Here is a 14,449-nt window from a genome sequence, read left to right on the forward strand (position 1 = left end):
GCTATCATTTTTCTGTAGGTAGGTAAGAACAAAAACTTGCAGGATCTCACCAATAGGAACCTCCTGGCTCCACAGCTGAGCAGTTGCCACCTTTGATACACATGTTTCGGGTTTAGTGAGCCTTTAAAATGCTTTTCTGAGGTGTGCATATACTCTGGCATAAGTTTGTCTCACCTTGATAGGGTTTCTTTTATTCTCATGGAGATGATTTTGTCACCCATGACACTGGGAATGATATGTCCACTTTTCCAAGCAGGAGCTTAATTCCAACATTGTGGGAAAGGATTAAAGAGAAACAGAGACTTCCTTACTTCCCGAGCCTTTCCCTCTTTTCTGAACACCAGCTCAATAGCAACATATGCTTCCTGAATATGCCCAACATATTTACTTGTTAATCCTAACCCAAGAAGCCTGTGATCCACTTTTTTTTTTTTAACATTAATATGCTATGATTCTCTAGCTCCATGGGCATTTAGGAACTACATTGGTATTTTTATCCTGTTTTCAAAAACGTCTTCACAACATTAGTACTTGAAACTATTCCTTGCACCGTATTTTGCTGTTTTAAAGCCTGTGACCTGCTGGTTCAACTCCATAACAAAGAACTTCGGGGACACAGGAGGCCATCTTCCCCAGAGCACAATTAACTTCTACATAAGATTAAAAACACTTCGATCATGTGTAGGGTGAGCTAAATTTAAAACAGTGCTCAGGCATGTGTTTAAAGGGAAGTCCAGAATGGTCCCATAGTTACAAGCTTTTGTCATAGCTTTTAAACGTGTGTTTCACTACATGAGCCACTGCTTCCTAAAAATAGTGTTTTTAATGGGAATAAGTGGAAAGGATACCAGGATTCCCGGCATGGTTTTATGGTGTTTGCCCTCTGTCTTGTTTTCAAATATTCAGTTCTTTTGCCCACCAAGCTGCCATGTTTATGCAAGGGGATTAACACACACACACACACACACACACACACACACACACACACACACACTTTTCTCCATTTGTAGAAAACCAATATAAAAACCTTCAGTGCCTCTTTGTTAGTCTTCTTTAAAATGTGACTTCTTTAAAATGTGGTAGCATAGAGAACTATGGTTTTGATTATTATTAATTTTTTTTTACATGTTTGTGTAGCATATGAGGTCTGTGATGACCTTGGAAAAGACCTGAATTTTGGCCACATTTAGCTGATCACAACTTGTTTTTTTAAGTATCTATTGAGGAGCACTGTCTTCTAACATCCACTCAAGGCTCATGATGTGCCTTGTCTCACTGAGTGAGGTTCAAGGTGCCATCAGCTTTACCTATGCCAGATCACAAGTCTGTTTCACTTAGATTTACTGAATGGTGTAAATCGAAGAAAGTGAATGTGATAGAATATTATTCTTGGATCAATAACATCTCTTGCTTTTTGTCAAGTTGACCCAGCAAACCAAGATTATCAGTCTGCGTTGATTTTATTTTCATTTGTCACTGGCATATTTTACTTAGCAAAGCAAAAAGGCTAGTGATTTGCCTGATTTCTCTCTGTGACCTTTACAGATATGTTCTCATTATATTTGATATAATATATCTGAAACAGTTTCACGTTTAGAAACAGATTGTGTCTTAATACACTGGAAGTAGACATCAGGAGTGATGAAATGTCAACGCTTCTATTTTCCAGAGTAAGTGAGGGGAAGTGATGAACCTGGAGAGTCAGAAGTAAAGGAATACATTTGTGTTTAAGCACCATGGCCTTGCTGACTCAGCTGGGAAGAAGAAAATAAGCAACAGTAACTGACTTTTCATCTATGAAAGAACATGTCATTGACCCATAGATGATTATTACAGTTAAGTTTATATTCAAAGCAGCTGTGATTTACTTAATAAAAGAATTATAATTGTGTTGTGTAACCAATTGAAATCCATTTTTCTATTGTTTCTACTCAACTAGGGGCAGACATTTCAGGGGCAACTTCCAAGAATGACACTTGCTAGATCCTTGAGTCTCTGGACACTGGGTTTAAATCAATTCTGGATGAGATGTACCTACCATTAACCTGATGGCTATCCAGAGATACCTATGAAAAATAGTGGTATCCAGCAAGCCTTAGTAAACTCAGGTTCCCAGCAGCTCTGTCACTCATGCTGCTAGCTGAATATCATGACTGTCACTGCCAGGTCACAGGGATAAAGAGTGAAGTAGACAAATGAGTCTGGTGGACAGATCCTGTCTGCCCCCTATGTGTGCTATGATATTGACGGCACTAATGCCTTCATTCTTGGGGGTTGCCTCCACTTACACTCTCCCTTTGACATAAAGTGCATCCTGATTTTGAATTTTTTTTAATCGATGTGTTTTTCTTTTTCTTTCTTTTATTCTTTTTTTTTTTTTTTTTTTTTTTTTTTTTTTTTCTTTTGCACATGACCCTTTTGCACCCTGTCCTGTCCTGCTTCTTGCGTTTGAGGTACAAGATGGAGTACCCTTTCTCCTCTTCAGACATGGGCCCGTGACACAGTAGTGTCAGTTGCAGAATGGAGCCAGACTTATTCTCCAAGCACTGTGCTCACTCATACTTTTCAGAAAAAAAAAAAAATAGCTATGGTTGTAACATATGTATTCCAGACCTCTGGTTTGAAGGCAAAATCTAAGGTGTTTCTTCCCATGTTTTCTGATTGGAGGCATGACAAAGCAAGACTGAAATCTGAACTATGCGTCTCCTGCATGGCAACATGTGTCTCCATCAGGGCCCTAGCAAGGCCAGGGGAGGAGGTTTTACGCCTATTGTCTCTTTGTTGCATGATGAACACTCATCACCTTCCTCCTGTATCCTGCCTCCTGCCTCCTCCTCTTTCCCTAAGTTTGAAAAGTAAAACAAAGCCACCCCATTCCCTACCCGGTTAGCAGAAAACCAATGTCCTGACAGTTGTGATCGCATGGAGTACTTTTAGATTATTAGCACTTGTTTTTACCTCGTTTGTGGGCGTGTTTGTATGTGCACATGTATAAGGTAGGCACATGCATCTTCTGTATCCACAAAATTGAGTCATCAACAGAAGAGCAAATGCTGACTTTGTGCTTTTAGTAAATACATTTACAAACAAAGGTCCTTATTGGGTGGAATTATATTTGATGCAAATATTTGATCTTTAAAACTAGGTAATGTGCCAAGCTTTTTTGACTGCTCACCAGTGCCCTCTTAAAAAAAAAAAAATACCAGTAATGTTTCCTGTTTGTGTAACAAGGCATTTGTATTTGTGTTTGCATTACTAATGGTTATTTCTTCTAGTCCACTGAATGTTTCCATGTGCCTCTTGTATGCCAAATTTATTGTCATCTTTCATGTGGGGACCAAGTGGTTTGTTCATGGCAAACCTAATCATAACGACCTACTGAGGCCTCTCAGAAAACTGACCATACTACCAAGATAGTGCTTCTAAAGAAAAGTAGGTTTCCTCCCTGATTTTGTAGCTGTTCAAAGTATTTGTGTATAAAGAGGGAGCAGGATGTCTGTATACAAACCCGATGGCTCCTGATGCTTTCCTTTCTCCTTCTGAAAATATTTAGACTTTGCTCATATTGTTGGTTACTTTGAAGTCAGTTTTGATGAAGAGAGAGAGAGCAAAAGGCAGATGGACTTGGAACAGATCCAAATTTTCCTTCTCTATTAAAAGAGTCAGGTGTGAAAATCTTTATAGTCAAAAAAATTTTTTTAATGAACTAAAGTTGTACCTTTTAATAATATGTAGTCAATGCCCCTCTGCTCGGGGTTCAGTCTTGGGTCTTAACCAACTGTCATGTTCTCTTTGCTGCCTGCCATTGGAGGCATTGAGTGCCCTAGACAGTACCACTGGTGATAGCCAGGGAAATATAGGATGAATTCAGCTCTTGTTCTTAGATACCAACTTCTCTGTATAAGGAACTACAGCAGCAAAGAGTGCTCGTGCCTGGGCAGTATTGGGCCAGTTCACCCTCTTTAAATCAAACCCACAATGGCTCCCAGCTCTCATCCTAGCAGATTTAAATTGCTAACAATATTGTGGGCTACATGCATCTGTTTTGCCCCACAAAATGTTTTTTCTCTCTGATCCCAATTTCTGCTGCCATTATTCTCTATTTGGTTTTTATTTACTGTCTGCTCTCCATTTATACAATAGTATGGAGTGATGCCATTCGTCATTTTCCGCAACACTTTTTCCAGCCTTTATGGCTGAGTCCCATTTTTCTTCTCTTTCAAATCATTGTGCTTCAGCCCTCACCCGTCACTGGCTGTATTTGGTAACCTGTCCCCATCTGTCTGGGGCCTCTCTCATCTCTCACTTACCCTTCCTGGTGCTTCATGTATCTCTGCTTAGCTCTGTTGGGTTTTTTGTTTGTTTGTTTGGTTGGTTTTTTTTTGTGTGTGTGTGTGTGTGTGTGTGTGTTATTCTCACTGAACTTTAAAAATTCCTTCCAAAATAAAAGTGTGGCTTCCCTTTCCTCCCTTTCTGCCTGTGGTGTTCTGCATACATTAGTAAATACTCAGTACAGAAGTTTGATGGCAAGAGTTTCCTGCACTTAGATTCTCTTTTTTAATGGGGTAAGCTAGAGTTTTTCTCTCTTTATTTTTCTTTTTGTTTCTTTATTTCTATTTTTGACAAATTTCACATGCTTTGAAAATTATAAGAGACTAAGTAAGGATGATTCACCTGAAAATTCCAAGTCTGGTCTGTTGAAATCATTCACAATATCAGACTAAAAGTCATGGGGTTGTATCTACATAATAGGCTTTCTTTCGGGATGTTATAGTCAATATAGTGGCAAAATTGTGTTTGAGTTATTAAAATTGGGAAAGTGATGCATTCACTCTGCTATTATCTCATTAATAAGAGTTCAGCTGTATATCATTGTCTAGATTTATCTTGTCTTACAGTGGGTACTCAAAAATGTCCTCCACAGGGCGTGTAAATACAGGCACCTGTTTGCCTGATGTTGGGAACTAGAGGGGAAAAAAAAAGTCTGGCAACACTTTGTCCTTTTACTGTATTTAACTGAGGCTTTATTTAGAGATGAGTGTTAAAAAAAAAAAAAAAATCTCTTAATCGCCACACCCACTAGGGGTCTTGTTAAGTCATCTTCTGTGGCTAAAAGGGATGGCCCAAGTTAACTTCAAAGAGATGAGCTGTACCCAGGAAATTGTCCTGCCTATGACTTTGATCACCCTTCATTATGACCGTTCAATAGCGAGTTTTCCACATGTCTAATATTTGGAGGAAAAGAAAGGGCATTTTTAGTAAGCCTCTCTATAAGATGTCAGTGGAGTTTTCAGGGTGTTTGTCATGATGGATGACAGAAGAAAACATTTTTGATTTTTATTAAACAGAGTATTATTTACAGAAAGCCATTGTTGAGAATTAGTTCCCACATCATATAACTGTCCATTAACCACTCTAAATTGTAAGAGGACTCCAGTATTGCTATGTGCAAGGTACTCTCCTGGGGGCCTTTTAGCATAGCAATTAAAGGTGTACTATTTGTCAGTAGCCATTTTTTTGCAGTAATTTAAAGACCAAAGTTGTTTTACAGCTGTGTTACCCTTAAAGGTTTTTTTTTTTTATGTATTAAATCAATTTATCACTGTTTGAAGCTTTGAATACCTGCAATCTTTGCCAAGATACTTTTTTATTTAAAAAAAAAACTGTGTAAATATTACCCTGTAATATTATATATACTTAATAAAACATTTTAAGCTATTTTGTTGGGCTGTTTATGTTGCTGCGACGGCAGACCACAAGCACATTCCTGAGAAATTTTGTTTTTAGTACATTTTTATAGTTCCAAAAACTCTATGTAATAGAAAGGATGTATATAAATACATATATGTGTGTATGTGTGTGTGTGTGTTATTTTTCCTTATTTTACATATCCTAGTTCCCTCTTCCCATGCCCCTTCCCATCCCACCCCACCCCCACCCCACTCCACAGGGAAGGTGATGCCTTCCAGAAGGTATTATCATCAAATCTGTCAAGTCATTTGGAGTAGGGTCTAGGCCCTCCACCCTGCCTCTAGGCTAAGGGAGTATCCCTCCAGGGGGAATGTGCTCCCAAAGTCTAGGAAGGATGATTTTTTAAAAGGGATTTTTACTTAATAGTTTATGTATAATCAACATAAGAATCTTCAGAGTTTTAATTAGAAGTTTAAAACAGATGTGTGTCATGGGTGTAAACATCGTGAGAAAAGGAGGTCCTAGGTTCTAGTCCTGGCGTTACTACTTGCTAGCTAAAGACCCCAGAAAAGCACTTGGCCTGAAGGGTAAGACTAGCCCCTGCCCAAACTGAATTGTATGGTTTTCCATTTTAATTCTTCCCCCGTTAAGCTATTTTGATTTTAAAGAGAACTCAAAATCTAAGTGGGAGTGCAGATCTTTTGGCCAATGTAACCTGAAAATTCAGCTGTTACAGCTGGAGGCTGGACCTCTGAGCTAGTCAAGGGGTTGGGATCCTTCCTAGTTCCGTGTGACAATAATGTACATATCAGCTGTGTGTCTTACTGCTGTGATGAAATACTTTGATGAACTCAACTGAAGGAAGAGAGGGTTAATTGGGGCTCAACAGTTTGTGACTTACAGTCCACCAAGGTGGAAAAGTCATGGCATCAAGGTCTTGAGGAAGCTGGCACATTGCATTTGTAGTCAGGAGCAGAGTTATGGATGAGTGCTATTACACAGCTTCCTTTCTCTTTATTCTCCACCCAGCAGTTAGGATGGGTCTCAGCCTAATTTAGATAACCCCTCACAGAACAGACACACCCGGAGTCTTACCTACTGGTGTTATTAACTGTCCCAATGTACCTGTCTTTTAGCCTCTGGGGCCAAGCATGTCTTGTTCTCATTTGGCCAGACCCACGTCCACACCCAGCCTACAACAGAGGCTGTGGGCTGTCTCTATGGTGCATTAACCCAGCTGGGAGTTGGAGAAGAGAGGGTAAATTCTCTTGAAGCAGAACTGGGTAGTTACCAGACAATTGAAGTCATTAGATTTGAGGCACAGGTTCCTGGTCAGTGCCACATCCCTTCAGGTCCTTCTTACAAGTCTACATTACATGTGTGATTGTCGACCATTTAAATGGAAAATAATATTTGGCAGCAAAGTACCATCTTGTTCCCTGCATCATAGGCAATTTAATTTCTATGCACTTAGGAGGACTTTCTCATTCTCAGCAGGAGTAACTAATGGAATTCAGAAAGCATTTAATGGCCTGCCTCCTGCCCTGAAAGCTGCTCCATGAAGCCCCGAACTGTACTCAGCCTGATTAGAACTCCCACTGGCGTGTAGGCTTCAAGCTCAACTGGGCTTCTCTTTTGCCTGGCACCTTTCCACCCAAGGCCTCACGTTTGACAACTTTACAAAACAATGGATTAGGGTAATATCTGAGGTGGCCCACTTGATGGTATTTGCCTTGTGGGAACTCACACAGCGGGCTCTTCTTGGTACTCACGTCCCACATCAGAGGAGAATGAAGTGTTGAACACCAAGGCACAGATAACAGGGTTGCTTATGTAGTGTTAAAGACAGCACAGTAGGCCACCTAGAAATCTAGTAGTTAATCAGTTGTGTGCAGTTGATGAGAAGACAACAGCCCTTCAGCAACATAGTAGCCAGCTATAGGGAACCAGATACCTTTACCCAATTTGGGTGTTAGTAAACATTTTTCAAATTACTATCCTGCAAATCTGAAGACTGAAGTATGGTATCAGTCTTGGTGACAGCGTGCTACTTTTGCAGCTTTTGTGATAAGTGCACTTGCTCTCTGTGGACAGGTGACGAACACTAGCATCGTAACAGGCCTTCTGAGAGGCTGTATTTAAAACAAGCTTATTTCATCATAGACCCATCTTCCAAACACACACACACACACACACACACACACACACACACACACACACACACACACTTTGTTCTTTGATACAGACTCTTACCATCAAACTTGCTCTGTAGACCAGGCTGACCTCTACCCTCATGATCTCTGTGCTTCAGCCTCCCATGTGCTAGAATTGAGTACCCACCCCAGCTAATTGCTATAGATTGCTTTCGTGTTGTCATAGGTACCTAAGAAATCCCTCCAGGAGGAAGGGACAACCTAGATGCTCTTAGGCTTTCTCAATAAATGCTAAGAGAACTCAGTCTTGCTGGCACTTTGCAGGAACAGGTGCTGATCACTAAGGTGAGAGTTCTGTGTGGACTATCCCTGAACCCCACTTCCTAGACAACCCTTTCTAGGAAGGCTTCCATACTCTCCTGGGAGTTCCACCCCCAGCTCAACTGGGAGTTTTCAGAAGGTAATGTTCATAAGCCTTTCATTTGCAAGTTAGCAGAGGTGTGTGTTTGATTACCTCCTTTCTTTACTCCATTGCCATATCTTGTTCATATCACAGTTGGATGGGCTGGATACATGTATAATCTTCAGTGTAACAATCACGGATTGACTAAAGCCAATGTTCTTCATCATATACCTATTGATGGAAGTGGTTCTGTTAGCAACTATTGCTAAATGTCACGGAACAGATTATCCTGGATCAGGCTGTAGATACCAACCCAGTATGCTTCTCACCTACGATGTGCGAAACCCAAGGTTTAATTTAATAGCCTCCTGGATCCTAAGTAAGAAAATATTTGAAGCATCCAAAAATAATGATTTTGCATATTTTCACATTTCCGCTCAAAGAAAGCTGTCCAACAAACTGTACAAGTTTTATGCTTTAAGTCCATTAACTGTGGGGCATTTAATTGCCTGAAAGAATCGAGCTTTAAAATTATACAAATTTTTCTTCATTCATTTTTTGATAGCCAGATGTAGTAAAATTGAATATTCTTATATTTGTGTGCCTTGGGGGAAAATGTTATATATGTATTTATAATCTTTAAGAGAAACATCTGACTAAAGGATTTGACTGGAATGGTTGGCCATATCCCATGCTTGGGCTTCTGGATACAACTGTGTTTGCTTCATTGTGTGGATAGACTAGTGTCTTAGTTAGGGTTACTATTCCTGTGATGAAAACACAATGACCAAAGGCAACTTGGAGAGGAATGTGTTTATTCAGCTTAGTATCCATAGCACAGTTTATCATCAAAGGAAGTCTGGATGGGAATCCGGAAGCAGGAGCTCATGTAGAGCCCAAGGAGGAGTGCTGCTTACTACTGCATGGCTCCCCATAACTTTCTCAGTCAGCTTTCTCTCTTCCTTTTTCTTTATTTTTTTTTAAGTTTTTTAAAATGTTTTGGATTTTTAAGATAGGGTTTCTCTGTGTAACAGCCTTAGCTGTCCTGGAACTAGCTCGGTAGACCAGGCTGGCCTTGAACTCCCAGAGATCTACCTGCCTCTGCCTCCCAAGTGCTGGGCCTAAAGGCATGTGCCACCACTGCTCAGCAAGAATCCAGAATCCAGAACCACCAGGCCAGCGATGAACACACACAAAATGGGTTGGTCCCTCCCCCATCAATCAATCACTAACAAAATGCCTTACAGCCAGGCAGTGGTGATCTCAGTGAGTTCCAGGCCAGGCTGGTCTACAAAGCAAGTTCCAGGACAGCCAGGACTGTTACACAGAGAAACCCTATCTAGAAAAACAAAAACAGGAAGGAAGGGAGGGAGGGAGGGAAGGAGATGATGCCTTTTGACTGGATTTTATCAAAGCATTTCCTCAATTGAGGTTCCCTCCTTTCCAGTGACTCTAGCTTGTGCCAAGCTGACATAAAACTATCCAGCACAACTGGACTCAGTAACAAGACCAGAAAGAGCAACTGGGGTACTCATAAGAGCCCAGTCCTGCTAAGAAGGACTTAGAACAGAGTCTTCTTCAGCTGGTGAGTGTCCAGGGAGGCCACTCACCACTCACCTGCCTTTGTGTGTCTTGATGAGACCCATGTTGCCATTTGTTGTTTCCTCGTGTGACTCCCTCTTACTCCTCAAAGGACAGGGAAGTAACTTCCCATGACTGTTGCTGTGCTGACAATGGATGGGTGGGTACAGAGAGAACAGCACAGTGCCAGGCTGACACCCCTGTACACAGCCTTCTCCAGCTCTGATTCATGCAACTGAGATGGGAAGGTTGATAGATTAATTTGTAACAAACAGTTGTTTTTCATGTCTCCCTGAGAGACAAAGCCACCACAATTTCTCTAGGTATAGAAAACAAATTTGTTTTGTAATGAAATGAGGACAAGATTCCTGAATTCTCACTTTCTAGGACCATGGATGCTGTGTAGATCAATTGGCCCTTTTCCTCCTGGGCATTTTAATTCTTCCAGCTGGAGATTAAAAAGAAGGGATGGTCTCTCTAGGCAAAAAGGGAGAGAGCAGCATGTGTTTTTCAAAAGACTCAGTAAGATAACAGATTTTTTAAAAAAGCTATTGCTGGGTATAACTTTACTGATAATTTCAAAGGACTTTTTTAAATGAAATCTTTGTAAGCAATAGTAAGGAGATGTAGAACTCCCTGTGGTGATGTTTAGAGTTCTGTCAGGGATTTAAATCTAATTATTAGCCTGGAAGTAGAGAAGAGAAAGACCTGGCTAAGTGTCAAATGGGAAACAATAATAGCCACGGTGGTACCCAGAAGCCTAGTTATCAGTGCCATAAAGGATGCCTCATCACATGTGTTGTCACCCTTGGAAGAAGGCCATGGCATCTTCAGTATCTCCTGATAATAGCTGCTTTATCTGTGGAAGAGGGATGCTTCCTATGTTCTCCTGAGCATCTCCTGGGAGTCCTTGCTACATGGGTATGACATGCACACAGCGAGGGGTCCAGGGCCCTGTGTCTCCCTGGCTGTGTCGCCTTACACAGTTATCTTCTCTGTGCCTCTGCATTTTGCAAATGAAGGTTAAGTAGGAGGTTCAGTGAGAAGCAGTGTAGTTGACACACCACTAGGCTCCACAGTGTAAACACCCAGTAAGGAGAAGCAATTTCTCTTTTTCCTCCTTCCTGTTCATCGGCCATGGCTGAATCTAGGGATGAGCGTGCATGCATCGAAGTCTGCATTGCCCTCCGCTGTTATGTCAAAGAACCAAATAGGACATGAAGTGACGGACAGAATAAACAACTATCGCGCCTTAACTTAAACACCAGTCCCAGCCACAATATTCTGGTTAGTGAAACCAGAAGGCAGGAAGTGACACTAGGCAGCAGGTAATTCTTATTATACTTGAACTGGGAACTGAGGGGAAGAGGGGCCCATCCCTGTAGCACAGGGAAGGTACTTGGGGATCCACTTCCACCAGCAGTACTCAACCTAATTTGTTCCTTCACGCCAGTGACTGATTCTCAAGACTTCTGAAAAATATGTTAAGAGCGGATCCTCCAATCATGCTAGACAGAGTGTGATTAAGAAGAGGGAGCTGTCTTAGCCTAATAACCAGCAGAAACCAAATCAAAGTATATGGGAGTGGAGCTACATGTTGAAGAAATTGAAGGCTCATTATACTACTTCACAAATGGAAGCATTTATGGCTGCAAGTTTTTGCTGAGGCTTGAGTTACACAGAAATCAGCCTACTCCCTTCTCCAAAAATGACTGACGTCTTTGCCCCATCCGCCCTCTCAGGTACCATGGGAAGCAAGGAAAGGCAGCTGATGAGATGCCGGGCACTGGAAGTGGCTTTTGTTTACTTTCCCTCTGCCCACTCCTGTGGCCAGGGACGGGTACCCAGTTCAAGTAGGACTAAAGTATCATGTAGGTCAAGCGGCTGAGTTCTAGCACAGCATAGGAACTTGTTTTAGAAGCATGTGCCCTTTACTGAGAACATGGCAGCTCTAATGCACCAAATGAAGGGAGTATTACATACACTTCTCTTTCATGTCTTCCTCCAAACCTACCACTCATTCCTTTCCTCCAAGAAACAGAGGTAGACTGTGATTCGTGGCTTTACCAGTGAATTCACAGTAGTGAGAGGGATGTGCCCATCCCCTAGAATATAAAAGCATTTGTTCCACAGTGGTGTTAGCATCAGAACCATCTAGATAAGCACAGAACAGCTAACTGTATTCGAGCAAAATTAACAAGAATGTTCTATGGGAAGACAGAAGTCAACAGCATTAATGAAAATTAAGCAGCATCTCGCCAGAATTAGTAAATAAATGTCTATCTATATGCATAATTAAAAGTGAGTCTGAATTATGTTATACTCCTTACTGAGCTGCTTAAATAAAGAGAGTCTAATGTTAAATGAGAAAAAACTCAGAACATCTTCTGCATTTAATCAAGAATTCTGCATCTCAGGCTCTTAAGATGGGTGGTAGTGTGGCTGGAATCTCCTTTGTTTGCCTTTCTGTGTTCAAGTCTGAAGATCTCCATTCTGTACAAAGCATCCAGAATTGTGACTCTGAAGCTATTTCTGGAGTGAAGAGGTGGCTGGGTGGGTAAAGTGTTTGCTGTGAAACCATGGGGGCCTCACATTTATCCCCAGCACCCGTATAAAAGCTGGGTATGACGGGAGGCATCTGTAACCCTAGCACTCAGGGTAGAGGGGACACAGAAACAGACTGATCCTTGGAGCTCACTGACAAGCCAGTCTTGTCAACTGGTGGACTCTGGATCTCAGTGAGGGACTCTCTCAAAACCAATGAAGTGGAGTGTTCCAGAGGATGACATGGATTTGGCTTCCAGCCTCTACATATTCTGATACATGCACACAGACACGTGCACATATGCATACGAACACACCAAGAGAAAAAAAAATAAGCTACTTCCTCTGTCCCTTTCAGTCTGTGGCTCTGATGAAGATTGCGTGGTAGGGGAAATGATTAGCATGGTATTTTCTTGCCAGCAGGCACACCACTGGAATGAATGCCCAGCAAAGGATTCACTTGATACCTTTGCTTCTGTTTAGAGTTTTGTGATTATCGCACTTTAGTGCCTGTTCTACGGCAGGCTTCAGGGTCTCCATGCATCTGCTTTGTCTAAGTGCCTTACCGTGATTCATTTTCTAGGTTGTTTCCTTTCCATCTCTCTCATGAACTTAAGTGCGCAGGGTGATACCTGAGTTGCTCTGTCCTAAATGGCAGAAAGTTGAGTAAGTAGCAGGAAAAGGTAGGGAGCCCTGACCTCCTTCTCTCTCCCTACTGTTCTAGAAGGTTCAGAGTACCAGACAAACAAGACCAGGAGCTAGAGGTGATTTTACTTAGCCCTAGAATATCTCATGTTCGGCCCACATCAAATCATACCATGTGTTTCCTCTCACTTTTCAGGACAGGCGAGGCAGCACATCGAATACTGTAAAATCCTAGAAAGATGCAATGATACATCAATCAGTGCCATTTCGTTTGTTGCTGCTAATTGCATCGACTTTCTTCCTGTCTTCGTCATCCCACACATCACCCTCCTCCACCTTTGTAGAGATACTGTTTAGTAGCTCATCCTCCCTGGAAATGACATTATCAGCAGTCATGCCCTGTGTTGGATATAATGAAAGAGACCGTAAATACAGGCAGAATCGGGGTCCTTCCAAGAGAGAATGTAAATTTTAGCGGGTTCTTGTACCTTCTGTGTACACTGAGCCACTCACTTTTTTTTAAAAAAAAAAAATAAAAATAAAAGAATAGCATTTTTTCCCTTTCGTAGCCATGCTTTGAATTTTGTAAGGCACAGTTATGGCAAAAACAAAATGTAAACAAGGCCTAGAGATTTCTTGAGCAAACACAATTAGGCCTGAAACACAACTTTACACTTGGTTAAACGGCAAAGAGAAGCAGCACTTCATTTGGGTACGTGTTAGTCATCTCTTAGAAATGTCAAACAGATACAAAACTTAGCCGCACCCAGTTATGGCAGCTGATGTGGCCAGGGAATTTCTGACAGGCAAAGTGGAAAGGGGAATTATGGACACAGCCAATCAAATGGTTTCTTTGTTCTGTTTCCTTGTAAATGCTTGCCTCTGATAATTTATCAGAACACTAAACCTCTCTCACTCTGGAATTCCCCAGTTCATAAACTACTTCCTATTCAAATGAACTCTACAGTTTTATTGCACTTCAGGTAATTCGTTTACATATAAAAGTGTCTAATGAGATATAATGAGGAGCTCAACAAATTCTACTCATTTCCCCTACCACTCACAAATAGGAAGAAAAGGAGACTACATCCATACGTTCTCCCATTTCTTAGTTTTTTTATGTTTTATTTTATATGTGTCAATGTGTTCACCTGCATGTATGGATGTGTACTATGTGCATGGCTGGTGCCCTCAGAGCTCAAAGGAGGGAATCAGCTCTCCTGAAACTGAGGTTCTCAATGAGTTCACCATGTGGGCCTTGAGAACCAAACCCAGGTTCTCTGCAAGAGCAGCACAAGCTCTTAAATGTTGAACCATCTCTGTAGTCGCTCCTTTTAAGGGTGGTGTTGGATAGAAGCTGAACTTTTGAATATTTAAAAAAAAGAGAGAGAAATGATCTGTTTAGCTCCAAACAGCTGTTCAGTCAAGAAAT

The 14,449-nt window shown here is 41.3% G+C and overlaps 1 protein-coding gene across 16 annotated transcripts in view; it reads left to right on the plus strand.

Moving 5' to 3' along the window:
* The window catches only part of Cd47 (CD47 molecule), an 812,520-nt gene that overhangs the window by 50,164 nt on the left and 747,907 nt on the right, over positions 1-14,449 (plus strand). For 8 of the 16 annotated variants that reach the window (XM_051191583.1, XM_051191587.1, XM_051191584.1 and 5 more), the window contains one exon: positions 1,670-1,693. In XM_051191583.1, coding sequence (XP_051047540.1) covers positions 1,670-1,674 — 5 coding nt within the window. In that variant the 3' untranslated portion in view covers positions 1,675-1,693. Of the gene's footprint in view, positions 1-18; positions 112-1,669; positions 5,719-14,449 lie in introns of those variants that run through there. The other 8 variants (XR_007834958.1, XR_007834957.1, XM_051191592.1 and 5 more) reach the window with 2 other exon arrangements.

Source organism: Phodopus roborovskii, unplaced genomic scaffold (genome assembly GCF_943737965.1).
Source record: "Phodopus roborovskii unplaced genomic scaffold, PHOROB, whole genome shotgun sequence".
NCBI lineage: Eukaryota > Metazoa > Chordata > Mammalia > Rodentia > Cricetidae > Phodopus > Phodopus roborovskii.